The 21407-nt window shown below is 39.9% G+C and overlaps 1 protein-coding gene across 1 annotated transcript in view; it reads right to left on the bottom strand.

Annotated features, from left to right (window-relative positions):
* The window catches only part of sntb2 (syntrophin, beta 2), a 62207-nt gene extending 42546 nt beyond the window's left edge, over nt 1-19661 (bottom strand). Inside the window, exon 1 of the mRNA XM_041795727.1 lies at nt 18838-19661. Within this exon, the coding sequence (XP_041651661.1) occupies nt 18838-19564 (727 nt within the window). The 5' untranslated portion in view covers nt 19565-19661. The remainder of the gene's footprint in view (nt 1-18837) is intronic.
* Between the last annotated feature and the right edge of the window lie 1746 nt (nt 19662-21407).

Here is a 21407-nt window from a genome sequence, read left to right as displayed (position 1 = left end):
ATGCATATGAGAGAGCAGGAAAAGTAAATATCTGTCTAAGGTGAGTTAGTGAGGGACTGTAGTCTGAGATATAGACACACAATTTGGTTCCAGATAAAAAAAGGCAATTGATCTGTCATCTGGCGGTGGTTTGAGATCTCAAAAGGAGGATCAGTAATCTGTAAAATATGCTGCAAGATTAGGCCATGATTACAGCAGCTGTAATACAATGCATTGCCAAAGACATGGCTCCAGTGTTTTTGAAAAGCCAGGATTAAAATTCTCATTAAGACACTCAACTGAAAGTATTATTTGTCTTTGCCGAAAACTTACTGCCACGTTGTTGACATGTGTGGACAAGGATGCAGTGTGGGATCATTTTATGCATCAGAGAGCTGAATTAAACATTTAAAAAATAATTTGGAAGAGATTTCAAAATAGTGCAATATAAAATGAGTATTGCAATATAGCCCAGAAATATCAAAATATGAGTTATCGCTCAGCCTTACTCGAGGACATCTGAAAGCTCGCTTTAGTTTTCAGATGGAAATGGTGTCAGAGTGTGATAAAAGTTGGCGTACTGAGTGGGACAGAATTGCTTGTTAACATGAAATATTTTTTCTCATCTAATGAGGAAATTATGAAAAAGTCATATCAGCTCATATCAATAAGACTGTGCAACCCTAGTCTGAGTGCTAAATTACAAGTTGGAGGTGAGAGAGATAACATCAGGAAATGATGCTAAATGTGCCTAGCTGTAAAAGTACTGTGATTTCCCTCTGGTTGCTTTAGGGCATATGTTTCCAACCTGGGGTTCTGGACCACCTGGGGGGGGGGGGGGCACCAAGGACCTCGAGGGTCAAATGCACTGTGACCTGAGGGACAGGAACATCAAATAAAATGCCGTCATAGTACAAAAACAAATGTCTCATGAGGTAATGCAAGCAAAGCTGTTGTGGAAACGCACTGTGTAAACACCTCAAATAGACTCGTCTTTTGAGCTCATAATTTCCAGGTTTTCTTGACAACATTTTTATGTTTTCCTTGATGATGTTTCCTTTAATAAAGGAAAATATTATGTCACAATCAAGGTAAGCAGAAGTCAATAAAAATCCCCTTTTTGGTAACATAGCTGAAGTAAACACCAGCAAAAGCCCTCTGAGATGGAATTTTTGTGAGACTGCCAGTGCAAAAAAAGTCATGAGTACTGCACTGCAGAAAAATAATGTTATTTCAAATTCATATGAAGATGTCACTTGATTTTCTTACACCATATTCACCCCAAACAGACATTTCATTGGATGATTTCACTTCTCAAATATTTACATATATTTTCTTAACTTTTTTGAAAACAAAAAAGATTCATTTTAAAGGGAATATTTCCATGTCACCATAAAAACAATAATGACAACGTGCCCCATGACCCCTGTGATAAACTACGACTTCTAACACAGACTATATGGCATCACATGGTGTTATTTACAAAACAAGACAAAGTATTCCCTGGACTCCTCAGACACAGTCACACCTGCTCCCTCCTCTTTGTTCTCCTCTAACCTGATCAGAGAGAAACCTTTAGAGAAATCATGCTGTGGTAAATAAAACACAAATGTTTTTTGTCTGCACAGGCACACTCCACATTTATGAAATTAGTCCGTTTTTTCCTCTGTCGTTCAGAGAATTCACCGTATGACCTAAAAGAGTGTTTGAATATGTGTGCCAACTGTCTACACAGGATAAAGAAGATTATGGACAAAAATAATCACATTCATCATTCTCTACTGTCAAAAGATTACAAATGTCTATCCATCATATGAGGCCACAGACTGATGCTGCTTCATCCCTAAGCATGAGCACTGAGCAACAAAACTACTAAATACACTTTACAATCACTATTTACTGCTCAGAATAAAGCAGCATTGAAAAAACTCACTTAAATTTGCCTTTGGAAGGTTAAACATGAGACTGAATGAATGATTCAGGGACAAATCTGAGACAACTAACATTTGGTTTAGGATGGGACACACAGTGCAATAAAAACTAGCGCTGAAAGATTCTAACATTCTGTTTACCCCTGAGGCTTCACCAGAGAGGAAATGGTGGAAAAACAGTGACTGACTGTTGTGATTTTAAAGGGTAAGTTAATTCAAGTGGGAAACTAACAAGCCATTCAAAATTTGATTCAGTGGCAGGATTTTTTGCTTCTGTTTGATGGGATGTGTAGTAGTCCTTTTATCTGACAAGTACCTGAAAGAGATCAGGGAGGAGAAACAAGCAGAGCAACAACAATAAATATGATAAATCTATGGCTGAGACAACCCTACAGGAAACAGGAACAGTCCCTTTCAAAATTAAAAAAATGTGACTTCATTTGATAAATTAGGGTGCATGATATCGTCGGCATATTGGTGGCATTAACATTTCTGCAGATAAATTAACAGCTCATGTATTGTTTATATCAGCAAAATGTACAATAATGCTTCACTATATAAGGGGAAATATAATTTGGGTTTTTTCGTTAAAAAAATTACAAAAAAAACCCCTCTTTAAGCCAAAGTGAAACAGATTTCTACAAAGTAACGTTCATTAAATAAAAACATCTAATATAAAAAAGGGACTGCATAAATGTCACCCCCTAAAGTCAGTATTTAGCAGATGCAGTTCTGCATGGTACAATTTTACCCCACTCTTCTTTGCAAAGCTGCTAACGCTCTGTCAGGATGCACGTAGACAGGGTGTTTCAAGTCCAGTCACCAATTCTCTATTGGATTGAGGTCTGGGCTTTTAATCCACCACTCCGGAACATTCACCTTGTTGTCTTTAAACCATTTGTGTGTAGCTTTGCTGTATACTTTGGATCATTGTCTTGCTCAAAAATAAATCTTCTCCTTGCAGACTGAAGATTATCCTCCAGGAGTTTTCTATATTTTGATGCATTCACTTAGGCCCTTTCCACACGTAGACGAATTGAGGAGTATACGCAAAAGTTTTTTGTCATATCAGCGTTTCATCCACACGGAACCGGCATTTGGGAGGCTGTAATCGCTACTTAAACCGTAAACCGGGTCCCAGAGTGAACAAACCTGTAAACGCTAACCATTTCGTCTCCCTGTGGACCGCATCTCTCTTGAAACATTTAGGTCGCACACAGCGTAGCATTACTTACCCTGCATGCCCATATCAAACCAAAACAACAATGGCGGATTACAGGGGGGTTTTCATGCTGCAGAAACTATTGAGCTTATTATGGGCTTTTACAGCAAAATCGGATGCTTCTTTACCACCACTGTGAAACACATACACCAGATGTTCTTAAATCCACCGTGGAGAACAACCAGGAGGGCAACTAGAAGAAAGTTTGTCTCAGTTTTCTGTGATCTTCTTCTCTCTTTTGGTGAATATCCGTGGCAGCAATACAGTGTCACGTACAGGCTTGGCATATATACTACAGCGTTTCCAGTCATTTTCAGAGGTTCCGTGGTTACACGGATATTTCCTGAAACGGTCCTGTATTTACGGAAAACTTTTTGAAAACTAAACAGAAATATATACTTTTCATCTCCATGTGGACAAGGCCTTAACCCTCTACCTTTACAAGGAAGAGGGTAAAATTGTATGTCGAGAAGCATCCCCACAGCATGATGCTGCCACCACTGTGCTTTACAATGGGAATGATGTGTTGGTGGTGATGTGCAGTGTTTGGTGTCTGCCAAACATGGCATCTTGTATGATGGCCAAAAAGCACCATTCTGGTCATCAGACCAAAGAAGTTTTTTCCTCCTGACCATGGAGTCTCCAACATGACAAACTTTAGTCAAGATTTTATGTTTTATTCCAACAGTGGCTTTGTCTTTACCATTCTTCTGTAAATCTTTGACCAGTGAAGAACCAAGGCAACAGTTGTTGTATGCAGAATCTCTCCCATCTCAGCTGCTGAAGCTTGTAACTCCTTCAGAGTAGTCATAGTTGTCTTGGTGGTCTCTCTCTTTAGTCTCCTTGCATGGTCACTCAGTTTGTGAGAACCCTGATCTAGGCAAATTTTCACACATGCACCATATCTCTTGGATGGATTCAACTGAACTCCAGGGGATGTTCAGTGCCTTAGAATTTTTTTTTAATTCATCTATAATTTTCAATAACCTTTTCTCTGAGTTGCTTGGAGTGTTCTTTTGTTTTCATAGTGTAATGGTAGCCAGGAACACTGATTAACTAAAGACTGGACCTTGCAGACACAGGTGTCTTTATACTAAAATCACTTGAGACACATTCACTGCACTCAGGTGATTCACATTTTACTAATTGTGAGACTACTAGCACCAATTGGCTGGACCTCTATTTAATTAGGTCAGTCATTTTTAAGAGGGAAACTATTTACACAGTCACTTATTTCACCTTACATATTTTCATTAAACTGACATTACTTTGTTGAAATCTGTTTTCCCTCTAACATTTGAAATGGTTTTTGTTGTTTGTTTTGTCAAAAAGCCAAATTTTATTGACCATGATTGAGTAATAAAATCAATTAAAGGGTAAAACATTCAAGGGGATGAATACGTTTTATAGGCACTGTACATGTAATTCAAGGAAAAACTTTGTTCTCCATTACTGAATGCTTGTTTTTGAAAAGAATATGGTATATCTATCATGTATTGTAAAATCAAATGTCACTATCCTGTTTTGGAAGTATCAGCATATCAGATATTAGCAAAAATCCATTATCTATCTTCCCTTTAAGGCAGTGGTTCTCAACTATTGGGTCGGGACCCAAAAGAGGGTTGTGGAACCATTTTCTGAGGGTTGTGGATTTGTGCCTAAAAACAATGTGTGGCAAAATGTCTATGATGTGCTTTTATTTTGAAGGAAATTTCCTCATTTCTTTATTACTTGAACGTGTTTTGCTCCATCTCATGTAAAAAAAAAAGAAAAAAAGAATTCATTAAAACACTTGGTAATGATACTGAATATAAGATATTTGGGTCGCAGTTTGTCAATAAGGACATGATGGTGAGTCCTGACACTAGACCAGTTGAGAACCACTGCTTTAAGGGGTTCATAAACGGACTGAGTTTTCTACAACTGATGCCTCAACTGCTCCTGTTGTGTCAAAAAAGTGGTAAATTCTTACACTTGCACAGGAGAATAATAGTGAAGACATGAAATGTACAACTTGATTTACCAGGGGCACAAAAATGGGCGCAAACTTTAAAGGGATACTTCAACATTTTGGCAAATTCGTCCATTGCCATAGTTCCTATAGTCTTAGTAATAGGTTCGTTACCTTCAGTTGTCGGTGCAAGCTATTTTTAGATTGCCCGCTGGCGAGATCGGACCTGCTGTGCCAACTCAATGTAAGCAGCCGGTATTCCAGCTTTCCCTCATCAAACTCATCAAATACACAATCCAACAACTCCAAAACGCTCTCGTGGACAAGTTGTGACCTGCACATTCACCACGCCATTTTCAGGTAAAGCTACCATAAGCTACCTGAAGGAGTTTTTACAACTGCTCTGATGTGATCATCCTTTTTGTATTACAAGGGATTCATTCTTTAAAAAGCAAACTGCTTCAGCATCCGCTGAACAAATGTAAACAGTTTTCCCAACAGTTGGATACCACAGACACATCAGCATATCAAAGGTGATGGAGTTCATGCTGACACTGAGCTGACAATGTGGCCTATTTCAGGATGTGCAGACTCATGCTCTGAGGCACATCTCGCCCCATGAGTGCAGTGCATGGTACTGTGCACCGACGGTCGCCTAGTTTTGGCCTCAGAACAAAAGGAAAGTCTCATGAATAGCCTCTGTGTCTGCTATGTGCTCTTTTTATCTCTCCAATTACTCCCACAAAGAGATCAACCTCCGTCTCCTTCACTGAACAGCGGGATAACCCAATAAGACACTAGCGGCTGCTGCAGCAAGCTTCAACTAATCATTTGAACATATGGGATGTTATGTCTATCAGTCAGCCGGCGTGTGGAGGGGATTAACCAGTGGCATGTCTGGGATGTATGTCACGTGTTAAAGGGCAAAAACAGAACAAATTATTTCATCCTGTGAGCTTAGAGAGGGAAATGGGCCTCATAAACCAGCAAGATTAACTCTGACAGGCCACATCAAGATGACAGCGCATACATGAGATTTTTTTTTGTTAACAAATTAAGACCAAGTCATGAAAATCTGAGCTGTTTTCTGGTCAATATCAGTGTCATTATCTTCAGTACTCAAGACCGTGAGTCACTGCACTGGAATAAAAAAATGACACTTTAAAAACAGCTGATATTTCAAAGTTCAGTGGAGGTTTTTGTTTATATGATTTAAAGAATTAAAAATGCATCTTGTGTCAGTAATAGAAGACTACATGATTGACTAATAGGAAGATCTGGGCAGACTGCAGATCATCCTATTTGTTCCCATTGCAGTTTTACTTGTTTGTCAGCAAATACCTTAAAAAGAACATCACGGGGAATCTGAGAAGCAGAACATGACATTAAAAGTATGAAGTGGAAATGGCAGACAGCAACACAGCCTGACACTAGGAAGTTTTTGCTTTTGTGCCAGTGCTTCGGTAAACATAGTCACAGATTCAGCTTAAGGGAGCAGTGAAGAACTTCAGTGATCACATCAGTCACTCACCAATCTCTATGAATATAAATGTCAGTATATCCCAATTCTAACCCCAACTTTACATAGAAATTGGACAAATTTACCAGAGAGCAGGAGGTCCAGCTTACAACACTGGGTGAACAATTCGGCAGGTTGTGTTCACACATGCAGCTCATCCTGAAAATCTGGACAGGTTTCAGAAGTTTTATGCTAGTGCGAAAACCCTAAAACACCCATAATATAGTTTAATAATGGCACAAGAGAGGGTTTTGGCTTTCCTCCTGACCTTCTTCGGCATAAGTATGTGATGGTTAAAGGTGGGGTTTAGAACCATTGCAAGGGGATAGCAACGGCTGCCGACGGGGAAGCTATTAGCTTGGATGTAGCTGCAGCAGCTGTTTTTTCCTGATCTTTACAGCATTTTTTCATTGAAATAGGAGCAAAGAACCACACTGACAGCCTTGTTTAGGTGGAGAAGTTGCTTTTGCACTTCTTTTAACCTACGTCAGCATGAATTTGATCCACCAACTAGCTCCACTGTTTGTAAACTACAACAGTGTCTGTCCATCTAATTCAGGTTACTACTGGAGCTGCTCATGCCTACCACCTCGTTTTGCCTTGTCGCTCTCGTTGGGCCCGTCCAATCATCTTCTGAAAATTTTTTTGAAAAGTCCTGCCCTTCCCCAAAACTTTGTATGGGAGGTTTCCCAGATGGATGTGAAATATATCTATGCATTGGATATGGATAGGACTGTGAGGAGTTTGACTGTTTTCTAAGTAGTTTCTCCTCTTTAGACCAGTCGGTTTAACGACATTTAAATGAGCATTTAGCCAAATGAGGAATTAGATGCTTAGGAACATCCTTATATTTAACCCACTTTTACAAAACAAAAAGGGGGTTATAATTGTCCAGGTCAAATTAATGACAACAAAATAAGTCATCATCACCAGTTATCCTCTTGTGTATTATAATCTATTTGCCATTTGAAAATTATTTGCATTCAAATAAAGCAAACTAATGCTTTTAACATTTTCCTATATTTTGTCTTAACATGCAAAGACCCAAGTGAACACTGTACGCCTTCTTTTGACTAATCAAAGCAGAATTTTATAGAAACATTCAGTCTCACACTGGTAATCTTTCCAGAAGACAGTTTAACTGAATATCTGCCTGCATGAAACAAGCCTTGATTAATGAGTTTGGCATGACTGAATACCACAGACAACGTCTGAAAGACCCTAAAATCTCTGCAGACATGAAGGAAACTACACAATTGCTTCATTGCTTTCATTTTGACACAAGGCATTTGCCTGTGGTTTCAAAATTGCAGATAGTGAATCTCAAAATTGGTCTAATTTCCTGGGGTGTTTAAGGTGTTAACAGCACAGCCATGCATCCCACTTTCACAATTGTAAAATATTTTTTATTATCACACATGAACTGTGCTTAACAAGATAATCTGGCTCAAAAAAGTACAATAATTGTTGATTATTACTCATGCCGATGAAATTGGCAGAGGGTTATGGAAAGGGTTCCGTATCTTTGTTTGTTTGTATGTGTACAAGATAACTCCAGAATGGAAAGGCGGATCCTCACCAAACTTATATACTGGAAATATTGGGATAGTGACAGGGAAGAATCGATTAGATTTTGGTGATGATCTGCGCACCCATTCGGTTTTCCTCTGACTTCGAAATTTTGAACACCATGGTAATCAATGGGAGCGTGAGGACCTCGGTGGCGCTGCTTAGGCGTGGGTCTGCTGCCTCAGACGGCCATTCTAGTTTTCATCTGTGTTGAATATGGCCCAAAATAAGACAGAAAAATCCCTTTAACATGCCATTTCTACTGAAATGACTCAGTAGTGAGCCAAAATATAAACTAGAACTCTTTCTATCACTGTCTCTGATGAGTCCCTCCTCAGACAGACTGACAATAAAAATCAGTCTAAGTGTGCTGAAGATGTGGAGCAGCATGATTTATCCCAGTTGGAGCCACCAGTGTTGACCTTTGGCCTAAATACGCACATGCAAGCGGAGGTCAGGAATGTGGGGCACCTAAGCTAATTGTGAGAATATCTGGGGGTTTATGTATTGTTTGCACGGCACAGCGGTCTGGAAACCCAAGCCTGGCTCTGTCTGACTGCCGTTTCTTTCTCAGAGTGGTGGTACTGCTGCACACACAGAGGGGGGAAGAGCCGGTCCACAAACAACACAGCTTACCACCTGTCAAACTGACAAACAGTGACGGGCTGCTGACACATTCTTCAAACACAGAACCAAGTCTGGAGAGAGTGCTGAGGCAGGAAGCAGCACATCCTCCGTGCTGAAGGTTTCTTCACTGGAAAGGAGTTTATTCCAGTGTAATGCAACTGGACAAATTCCAGCTCCTGGTGTGAAATGATAAGTACTTCTCTGTTTACCAAACACATTTTTACCGGGTTACATTCTGGGCTGCATTTATACAAGGTTGAGACAAAACACTGATATGATAACATATTTTGTAATCCAGGCTCTGAGACTCATTTACCAAATCACCAACAACATTCATATTTTAACTGATAAGAATATGGCACTGTAGTTTGCACTGCTGCCTCACAGAAAGATGTAATCTGGTTCAAATCCCAGCTGGACAAGGCCTTTCTGTGAGGAGTTTGCATGTTTTGCCCAAGCAAACATGAGTTTCCCTGGGTACTGCGGCTTCCTACCAGAGTCCAAAGAACAGCCCTCACAACCCTACATGGGACAAGTGGAATAGATAATAGATGGCCCTCTGAACAAATGTCCTTACCAGTTCGACTCATGTGGTCTCTTCTTAATGACTCCTTGTGGCAGCACTTAAAACGCTTCCAGAGGGAAAAAGTCTCTTCCTGTCCACTACATGCTGATTCTGTGCACCTGTGTAGCTCTCTGTACTACCATCTGTTTTTACAGTGTGGAGTTTGCAAATCTGCTTGCTACTGTTTAGCGGATGAGCTCAAAGGTAAGGTTGATTGTTTTGAAGTACCTGGACCACTATGCCAGTAGTTGTGCTGTCCACCTGCACCTGTAAGTTGTTAACTTTAAAGAGGGGGTATTATGCCTTTTTTCAAGGCTTTACACCATCTCTCTAATACCTGCGTAGTAGCTTTACATGGTTTACAGCTCAAAAAACTCCTCATGTTTCTCACACTGGCGTCCGGAAAAACCCTTATTTTAACCTCCATCTGAAATGCTTCGTTTTTGCTGCTGTCTTTTCAACCCCCCCCCCCCCCCCCGACCTGCTTTCCTCCGATTTTTCGGAGGCTGGCCGGCGGCAGGACTCAATGTTTGTGCCCGCCCCCTCCCATGTGGCTATATTGCTATGCTAGTACTTGTAAACTTTGAATGAACCGGTCCGACTGAGTAAAATATGGTGAATTTTGATATACATCTGTAAGTGTTAGACCCAGAGTCTGACCCTGATAGTTTGGAGAGAGAGGGGGAAGAAAACCAGCAGCAGCGAAGGATAGAGCAGGACGTGTCTGTTTGGTAAGTGTTTAATTACTGTGATACTAAATGGCTTTGATAACGGTGGACTTATCCCGCTGCACTTAGCGGTGTATTTATTCATCTCTGTTCATCTTGTGGGGGCGGTCTGTTCTGCTTTGCCGGCAGCACGGACGAACCAGTCAGGAGGTCTTATTGCGATGACCTCATCAGTTCGCTCCATTGAAATCTCGTCTCGGGAAGATCTCAGAGAGATTCCCAATGAACCGTTTTCATCAGTTTACAGTCTAATTCCAAGATTTCTGCCACATACGTTTATCTTGCGGTTTGAAAATTTGCATACGTGAAGTATGGACACCCAACATTGTGACTTTATATTTATGTTTTAAAAATCGGAAAAGTATAATAACCCCTCTTTAAGACAGGAGTCTTCTGGGGCTCAGGTGGCCTGCAGTGGTTCTAAAACTGTGTGGCGAGGCACACAGGTGTGCCTTGAGGCAAGTCTAGGTGTGCCATGGGAATTTGTATAACATTGCATCATTATTATAACTATGACTGAAGATACTCTAACAAGAATTAAAGAGGCTATTTTGCACGGAGATAGATATGGTGTGCTTGAAGACAAAAAAAAAGAAGTGCTGCTTGGTCTCTTTTGTTTCAAATACAGTACAGGTGCTCTTTGGAAACGTTGAGCTTGATTTGCTCCGTTCATCTGGTGAAGGCGTGGTTGCATGAGTTAAAAAATGTATTAAATTCAAAAATGTATAATAAAAAGAAAATAGAAAATAGAAAACCTACAACTGTCCTTCAAAAAGCGATCCAGAACACTGCAGGTTTTATTTGTAATTAAAATGCCTTTAACTGAGATGGCAAAATACATTTTTAAAAAGCCAATGTAGATATGGTGTGCCTTAAGATTTTTGCTTGATCTCAGCTGTGCTTTAGGTGCAAGACCACTGGCCTAGTGGTTCAAGGCGCGCCCCATGTACATGGACGGCCCGGGTTTGAATCCAGCCTATGGCACTTTCCGGCATGCCTCTCCCCAGCTCTCTCACCCCTGTTTTCAACTCTACCACTGTCCTCTGTTATCAATATAGACATAAAAAGCCCAGAAATAAATCTTTAAAAAAAGGAGTCTTCTCATTTAGTGACTCGCATTCTTTAAAATCATGATTATGACACATAGCTGTGAAAAATGGCACAGCTAGCCACTTTTTTGCTTAATTATGGCAAAAAATCATTATCACAGTTGTTTCTATTGATGTTGAGACCATGTCTACATGTGGGAAGGTATTTTTGAAAGCTGTTTTTCAGTGTGTTTTGACCTCTAATACACACACAAATGATGTTAAAGGTCACTGAAAACAGGCCTTTTTAAAAACTCCTTCCAGGGTGAAGATTTTTTAGAAAATGGAGATTTGGACTCGTACTGGTCCATTGTGTATCGGTTTCTCCTCTTGTATCACTGGTGTGCAACTCTATCACTTTCATTTCTATGGCAATGATGGATGCTCAACTTGTGCTGGTATTTACATCGCTAATTGATCTTTTGACATAATTACTAGGGCTGTCAAAAGATCAACATTTTTGTCCTGATTAATCTCAGGATTTCAGTAGTTAATTGCAGTTAATCCAAACTAAGGGTAACTGACATCCTGTTTGAACACAGATGTGCTTTTTTTGGTAGATCGAAGTGTATTACATGAACTTAGCCACAGAAAAAAAATAACTTGTTATAGATTGAAAAGTGTGTTGACAGGGACAATAAAGTGTGCAATTCATTACAATTAAAAAAATTACAGCACTAAAAGTGGATCAGCCTTATATTTACACATCCATAAACAGTTTCTCTCCCCCAACAGAAAATGTAGGGGTCTACATGACTACAGAGGTCACTGCTGTTTCATCCAACACTGTAAAGACACAAACCCTGCTGACAACATTCAAGAACTAGTTACGGTTGGTGGGAAAACTTTCAAAATGAAATGGTCTTTGTAGAGAAATTTGCAAGGAATTATTACCACCAAGGGCATTGTTGCTGTCTCTGAGTAAGCTGCACTTGTTTATAGAAACTAGGGATGCATATTGGATTTTTACCAATATCCGATACGCTGACATTTACAAATTAGTTTTAGTTGATACTGGTATCAATATTCAAACATAGTTTAACCTCAAACTTCAACCCTTAAAACACACAATCTTAAGTTTAATGATGAGCAAATGAACAAATTGTAGTCCTGAAAACTCTCTTTAAAGTGTAAGGAATGAGGATGACTTCAGCTTAAATACTGTAGGTCTGTTGCTCCAGCCTCAAACTTATTAGTTCATACTCCAAATATTTACAGCTGATAGTCAGATTTTTATAGCCATATATAGGTGTAAATATCTGCAGGAGTGTTTATAACTGCTGATACCGATATTTTTTAAGCTAATACCTGATACAGTATCATGCATTCATAATAGAATCAAACATCCTCATAGAATCCCACTGCTGTTGACATGCAGTGCTCATTAAAGCATGTAAAAGTACATTTTAAAGGAGACACATTGTGCAAAAATCACTTTTTCAGGCTTTTCTATCAAAAATATGAGCCCCTAGCCTGTCCACAATCCCCTCAAATACCAGAAAAATCCATTCCCATTCCCTTTCACTTTCTCTCTCTCTCTCCACCTTTCAGAAAATGTGTGCTGAAACAAGCCGTTCTCAGATTTTCCCCTCATGACCTCATGTGGGGAGTCAGTTCTGCTTGGAAGAAAATTCCACGCTCGTCTCCTGATCGTCCTCTCAGTTACCAGATGAGATGCTGGATAGCTCAGTGGGTTACCCTGCTGACTTTAAACTGGGAGATTAATGGTTCAAATCCCAGTCAGGTCCTCAATTTTGGCTAAAAGTGTCTAGCATTGTAACATCAGGAGTGCCACATCCATTTCCTGAGAGGGGTGTGATCAGGGGCGGGGTCAGACAGCTCATTAACATTTAAAGACACGGACACAAAAACAGCTCGCTCTGAGCAGGGCTGAAACAGAGGGGTTTTTAGACATGCAAAAATCCAATTCTAGTGGTTTTTTAGCAACAAACTTCACAGGCATATTTTTTGGACCTCTGAGAACAATATAAACTTGTCTTAAAAGGGTAAAATGTGTCCCCTTTAAGGATGAATATGTTTTTATAACAGTGTGTGTGAAGGGGATTATTTTTGAAGACAAAGGAGAAAAATCCCCATTTTTTATATATACCTGGTTTCATGCAGAAAAGGCCTGATGTCAGGATTTTAAGTACAGTAATTCTTTGATTTTACATCTCTGTACATGAATTTCAGATGATTAAACACATTTGTCTTATTGCCTTAAGGAGCAATCACAACTATGCAATGAAAATTCTGCCATTTATTTTGCATTGTTGCATAACTTTTTGTTGGCTGTTTTTGTTAACAACAGGCGATTTTTCTGTCTTTTTCTCTTGTGCTGTCGACAGAATGGCATACACCACAGTAACTGTTAAATCGCTGTAACCTTGTTTTCAGGATTGTTGAAAGCTAAAATCATGATCAAAATTGAAACTTGATAAACTGCCCAGCCCCACTACCAGCCTGATTCAATTAGCTATGAATGAAAGAAGCTGCTTTCCTTATATAGACTTGGGGGGGGGAGTGTTTAAATAGTGTGTGTGTGATGGTGCTAGATGAACTTGAAGATTTGTGTCTAAGCATTTTCTACTGATTGCAATGATAAACTAGATGCAGAAAACATTTAAAAAGGAAAATAGTAGTGATTATAAGTAAGGGTGCACAATATTGGAATTTTGCTGATTCAATATGCTGATATTTACCAATTAATTTTAGCTGATATCAATATTGATATTTCAATGTATTTCAGCCCTAAAACTTCAGTCCATAAAACACACAATTTAAAGTTTGAAGATGAACAAATTCACAAATTTTAGTCCTTGAAACACATTTTAGTTGTAAGGAATGGTGAGAAATACCAAAAAAGACTTGAACTGACATCAGTCTATTGATCCAGCCTGAAACTCCACTCATGTATTTGTTTGTGCAGCCAGTATTTACAGCTGACAATAGGCAGATTTTTACAGCCAAAATATTGGTTGAACATACCAGCAGAAATTTACAGATCTGTCAATTCTGATAATTCTCTTTTTAAGTGAATGGCTGACCCCTGTACCATGCCAATAATCCTGTGCATCCCTAATTATAAGGGCATTTTATGCTCACCAGTTTATCTTAGTAGAGCTGGCACACATAATCTGAGGCTACAGTCCTCAAAGCACAGGTCCCAGTCCTGGCATATGTTTGATGAAGTCTTCCTCCACTCTCTCTACACAGATCTTCTGTCTCTCTTCAGCTGTCTTGTCAATTCAAGTCAAAAGGAACAAAAAAAATTTAGTGATGTCTGATATCATAAGCATGATGTCAGTATCAGCAGGTATTAGCTTGAAAAATTACAGAAATGTGTTCATTTGTTACTCCTAAAACTATAACTAGTGTATTTTAAGGACTTAAGTTCCAGGTCTGAACAGCATTTAAGTATCAAAATGGCTAAAATAAATGTGTAAATATCATCATTTCGGCGATAATCCAGTATTGCATATCCCTAATAATAATCTTTAAAAATGCATTTTATGAACCACATTTCATGGTAACTAGCCATGGAAGAAGTTGACAGAATTCAATCAGAACATTATATTTTGTCTAGCTTCTTATAAATTATATTTGCATGGTGTATTGTATCAAATCATGAGTTGCCTTAAAATTCCTACATCTGTTTGTGTAAGCCGAACTCAGCTCAAGAGTGTCAAATGATCCTTCGGTGCACATCGAAACTTAAACCAATGGCAACATTTTAATAAAGATCCCCTTCCCTCCAAAACAAAGCGACACATAATTAAGAACAGCATCACTTAAAAGACACTTTCATGGGAGAAAAGAATGATGTTTCTCTCATGCTTTACTTTAAGAGATTCAAGATGTCAGGAGAGGCCGACAATGAGCTGCCACTAACTGTTTCTCTCTGCTAAGCTTGTTTATCTCGACTGATTTCTTCAATGTTGATGTTTATGAGGGTTTTTTAACAAGAACTAAATTATCTTCAGAGGTCCCTTCTACTAAAGATTGAGTTATCCTGGTAATTAAGGCCAATTAAATCTCCAAACCAAGATTGCTATGAAGAATGATGTGGGGTTAGATTAAAGCTCACGCTGCTCTTACTGCCCTTACCTCACTGCCTGGCCAACACTTTCATCCTGTTAAACTACACACTTAGACATGATAAAACTTAGAGTTTTCCACTGGAAAAAACTCAGCAAGTCATCTGGTGTCTCAGAATGAAATTGAAAAATGTGGAGTTTGGAGAAAAACTTATAAGATGAAATGATTGAAATCCAAATCCAAAGGAAATGATCTTGCAGCTTTATGTTGGACAGCTTGATGAGTCATGTAGAGCCCTATTTATTCCTAATCTGGAGAAACCATCAATCAGCTAAAAACACCAACTGTTACAATAAAGCTTTAGGGATTATTTCTGATAAGAGAAAAAGTTGATTTTTATAGGATAAGCACATGTGGTGGATTAAAAAGTTTATTAGACCTTGTTTAGAGCAGGTCTACCTCTGCCTTGAGTGTAAATGTGTCACTCATTGATCACTTCCTACAATTCAAGCTCATCAGAATTCATCCTGCATTCATTCCGAACCATTAAACTCTGGATTTAGTTGTTCCTGGCCTGAAGTTTCCGATCCCCGGGGCTCTGTGGCCTCACGCCATCCAGTCTACTCTTTTTCCACTTTTCCTAATGTTGAACAGTTCAACATCAGAGCGGTTTAGGGTCTGAACTCAGCTCCACAGTTCTACTCTGCCTATTTATAAGCCAGTACAGCTCTCCTGTTTCACATGTCTTACTATGTATTTATCATCTATGTATGTATTAACATTTTCAACCTAAGGTTCAGTAAGCTTAATAAAATGCGGGTATAACTGAAATAACTTTTTTTCATTTCTTTTTCCTTAAGTAACTTCTGTTGATGGCTAATGTAAAGACAGTGCGGCACATACAGTACTGAGCAGAACTTTAAGGCATGTTTGGGCCAAAAACTTCGGCTGAAGAAAGGCGTGTAATGGCAAGTAAGCCTGCCTGAGGGCACCATCGAGCAGGAAGGAAGATTGACAAAATCCAAGTCATGCTCTGGATGTCCTTGCATATTACCAGGGGCATGGAAAAATGATGTAATGTTGAAAACATTACGCCTTTAGGTTGATGAGTAAACGTGGCCTAGGGTGCTGACCACACAGGTAATGGGGTTGCCATGGGCCGCTGCTGTAGATGTCCCTATAGGGTAAAAATACCGCTGGCAGTCTCTGGTTGACTCACCAGGGGTGAAAAGACCCAGACAAAAGAAATGCCTTCAAGCTTGACCTTGGCTGCCAAAGCGACACAGGTGTGTGTTGACATGTGTTTCTCATGATATCTGATATGCAGATACTTACAGCTTCATTTTAGAGGATACTGATATTCAAAAATTTACTGAAAACCTAAAACTTAAGTCCTTAAAACACGTCAGCATTCAAGGAATGATTATGAACAAAGACTTCAGCAGACGTAGGTCTGTTAGTCCTGCCTAAAACTTCACAAACATGGGCTATAAACAGCTGATTTATCAAATCTAAATATGGTCAGAAATTTTCATCTCAGTCAACAGTGATATCATGCAATTATATCATGTATCCTTATTATCATTTTGTGATTATCAAAGAGCATTAAAGCAATATTCATTTGGAGTTATACTCCCAACTATTGGATGACTGCGTTTATGAAGTATTCATGCTGTTTTTGGTCTCCACCAGGATCTGATAAAAATGTACAGCTGTATAGTGCATCCATGTCTGACTTTCTTTCAACAACTCCCTTTATCTGTAAGATATTAAGTGCTGTCAGATAAAAGGAGCATAATTAGCGAGGCTTAATAAGAGCTGCCAACAGGAAGTGATTAGGGCTTGAAAACTGAACTCTAAAAAATGGCTAAAAGTAAGAATAAACTGTATCCTGTCCATGCTTTAGCAGCAGTTCTAGACATGAAACTTGTATTCCCACAACGAAAGGTCAGTTTAGTCCAAAGTCTCTCTTTCGCCAACGTTGTCAACAGAGTTGATCAGATATCAGACCCCGTCTTGATTTTGAGGGAACACTGACATCAGTGACACTGCTGTGTTCCAAAACTATTGAACTAGTTTCAGCTGAGAGAGCGCCAAGAGCACAGTGACAAAGAACAGGTGATGCCAAGGGCGTTTTGTGCTTTGGACAAAAGCTGAACTCGTTTGTTTTGTATTGACCATGGGCCCTGCCAGCGCAATACTGGCATTGGTCAAATAGCCATTTTATTTATGTGTTTCTTTTATTTTTTTAAAACTGGAATAATAAGGCAGGAAACTAAAAACATGACAATTCATCATTCATTGCTCACAAAAATGATCCCAGAAATATTCACAGATTTCAGAAACATAAGCAGAAATTTCACCTACTGGTACAGTTCTTCCTCTTTACATAGAAAAGGACATCTAATATGGTGTGTACCCCAACACTGATCAGTACGTCTACCTGTCGGTGTTCAGGACGTGTTCATTCACTTTTACTTAAACAACTTCTGTCTTTACTTTCTCAGAAGTGATAACTGATCGCATTCACGTTCCCCAAACATCATTTACATGTTTTCCTCTTTCTCCCTCTCTCTTCTGGATGGCATCAGCAGTCACAAATCTCTTCTGCTTATGTTTGCACTGCCCTCTTATCTTTAGTAACCCACAGCCATTCAAATACACAGAGTACAATGTATCTAACTCTGGCTCTGACCACAACTGTGGTTACTTTCCTGTTTACACTAATCAAAGACTTCAGTTCTGTTGATATTAGTGGAGCCCTGCGCCTCTTCATCCAGTTGAGCATAGATCAACCTTGTTTGTGAGCCTGTTTGTCAAACTCCTCTGCTCTTCCTTATCAAAAACATGTTGTGTTTTAAAGGTATGCATGGAGAACCAGCTGTAAAATCATACTTTCTGATGATATTTAAGGGGAAAATGTGTGATGCTGATAAAAATATGGCACAAAATTTTACCTATTTAGGCTCCCAAATGATGTTTTTATGCTTTGTTCCACATGAACTGTGGGGATGGGATGTATTGTGGTATTATTTCAGAGCTTAGCCAATATGCTGCAGGCTATCTTGGCCAGGTCTCCCTTCAGACAAGAGATTTCAATCTCATGGGACATCCTGGTTAAATAAAGGCTGAGTAGATAAGATGAAAATAAATAAATCTGTCTGCTGATATTATCATGTCAATCTGGGTCAATTTAATATACTTGTTTATAACAGGCAGCTCTTGGATAACTGCAAAGTTACATCAGGACAAAGAGATGCAATGACAAAAATATGCACACTCAAGCATAAAAACCCACAGCATCAATGTTAATGTCAGCCCAAATGTGAATTATATCGATTTAAATGAGGTACTAAACTAAAAAATGCATAAATGGCTTTTTTAAATTTCACACTCAGTCCATTCAGAATGTATTTTAATGGTTACATTTTACTTTTTGCCTGATAATATCTAAATTTTTCATTGACTGGGAAGGGTAGGGTATTTATTGAAAGAACCACACTAAAGTAGCCCCCATGACAGTAAGGAGACTATGAAGGACCGTGCAGAGGTGTGTATCCCGACTAAAGGAGTCTTATCTCGGCCACAGTAAAGCCTCGCTCTCGAGTTGGCCAACTTACCCTCCAGCGTCACTTCTTTTCCTGCCTTCTTCAGCGCCTGCACCGCCAGGTCGTGGGTTGCCTCCCGGAGGTCGTTACCATTCACCGATAGAATCGCATCCCCCACCCGGAGCGCCCTGCTCTGGTCCGCAGCGAGCCCCGGGAAGATTTTGGAGATGAGAATGGGCATCCGGTTCTCGCGTCCCCCCTTGATACTGATCCCCAGCCCGCCAGACTCCTGTTTGACAACTCGTACTTTCCGCACTGCTTCTGAGGAACCGTCCACACTGACGGGAAAGTCGCCCTGCCTCGACCCGAAGCTGGACCCGGGACTACCGTAGCTGGAGCCTGGGCTTCCAAAGTCTGAGTTCGTGCCGTTATTTGGGTACTTTCCGGGGCTGTTTAGAGCATAGTTGCCGTCGTATTGACCCCGACTAGACGCTCCGCGTCCTGGGCTGCCACTGCGCCCCCGACCCCCGTGGTTCTGGTTTTGAAGTTGGTCTTGACCCGAGGATGCCCCGCGACCAGGGTTCCCCGGACTCGTTCCCGGGTCGTTTCCGTTCGACATACCATTTCGCAGGCCCGCCGAAGAGTTGTAGTCCCAGTGGTTCCCCCCCTGTCCGGTCACCTCCGCTTCGGCCGTTAAAGTGAGCGTTTCTCGGGTGAGTTCGGCGGCCACTCGGATCCAGCGGTCGCGGAGCAGAAGGTCCAGCTGACCGTTTTTATCCGCACGGGTCCAAACTGCCATCCTGGACGGTTAGCCTGCTCCGAGGCGGGCCGCTTTCACACTAAACTCATCATCAACTTTTTCCTCTTTTTCAGAGTGCGCACAAGCAGAGACGAGGCTCCACTGGCCCGCGTCGACACACCCACTCCCACTCCGTGGCTTCAGGCGGAGGGCGAGGAAAAACAGAGGGAGTCCCAAAAAAGAGAGAGGGAGAGGGAAAAAAAAGAAAAGAACAACTGGCTGTGATGGGCCAGCCTAACAGGGCTTGTTGTTGAGTTCAGGTTGTAAAGCTGTCGGACTTCTACTACAAAGTGAGCAGTAACATATACAAACATCCGCTTTATTATTTCAAAATAAAATTTACTAAGAAATAATCTCTTGTTTGGCCCCATCTGAAGTACAAAAAATAGACTTCCGAAACATCTTCCAGTGTATTATTAGTCATAATGGCACAGCTACATGTAAAAAAAACAAAGTTAAAAGAATTTAGGTTTTCAAAAACATATTGAAAATGTATTTTTAGAGTCTACTGGCTTGTTGTCCAAATAGCCTGCAGACAAAAAGTAAAGGAAACTTTTTACAGCCTTTTTTAAAATCATTGCTGAAATCAAAATAACAGCTCTTTCGACCACTTGGCAGTTTTAGTGCCACACACCCAAACCAAAATATTATTAATGCTAGTTTGCAGGGTCTTTTAAGAGAATTTGAGGGTAGGTGAGTATTTAGAAAAGTTGCTATGGTTCCTCATCCCTAGTTAAAGTTCATCTGGTGGATAAAAGCTCCAAACCTGCTACACACCTGTAAACATTGACGTTGTTTCCAACTTATTTTGAAAATTTAATCCTATGTGTTCCTGTTTCAGTCCGCCTAATGCTTTCTAGCTTGACAGAGTTTGTGTTTTTGAAGAGTGAAGTGATGACAGACGGGGTCAGCCAATGGACATGTAGACCTGTAGATTATTTATTAATGATAACGAAGGCGGGGCGTGCGTGCAGTATTGTGGATTCACTGACTGTGCTCAAAGCCTTCTTAAGTTCACTCACAGTTTGAGTCTATTGATGGATGCTGTTAGTTTTCAAACACAGCAGGTTTTAATGTCATTCTTATTAGCTGGAGGTCGATATAGCTGCTCTGATTGCAGTTTTTACTTTCTCAAAGGCAAAGTGATCAATGCAAGATAGGGTAAAGGACTAATTAGTCTATTTCAAACGGGTAATGGAAATCCTGGCTAATAATGGTAATCACTCAATGACTTAGGCTGCAAATGGCCTTCAATCTTTTGGCAAAAATGTTGTCTTAAGTTTTACATTTATGTGAAGTTACATTTATCATTAAACATTTAGAAGAGATAAACTAAACAAATATATGTACCATATCATATAAAAAAAGAAAAGATTTTAAAGATGTAGATATTTAAAGGCTTAATCCTGAAACAGGGAAATGTCATCTCTTTAACACTTGGCAAACAACGAATGTTATGCATGCTGACTTATTGTTTTTTTCCACCTCTGTTGTTGAGAGACTCGTGCCACATCACATACCAAAACAGAAAAAAACTGTAGTGTTGTTCTCTCATGGTTAAATATGTCAGAATTGATTTTAACTCCAGTAGTGTCATTTTAAATCCATTCTGACTAAACTGTTCTTTGGAGATATTGGCAGTGTTGATCCACCAGTGTCAGCTGAACTCTGTAACGAGTCATGTGATTTGAGCTCTGTCCACTGCAGTTTCAAATCTGGGGAAATATGTGAGTGGAGTTCTCCATCATGCTCTTGGGCAGAGTATTTAGTGTGTTTCTGTGTGTTTGGATGGTGCCTGTTGTACAGCGATTCCTGCTGGGGTTCTTTTGTTCATGTTTCTGGT

Source organism: Cheilinus undulatus, linkage group 9, assembly GCF_018320785.1.
Source record: "Cheilinus undulatus linkage group 9, ASM1832078v1, whole genome shotgun sequence".
NCBI classification, from domain to species: domain Eukaryota; kingdom Metazoa; phylum Chordata; class Actinopteri; order Labriformes; family Labridae; genus Cheilinus; species Cheilinus undulatus.
The sequence above is the reverse complement of the archived record's forward strand: the minus strand, read 5'-3'. Positions and strand labels throughout refer to the sequence as shown.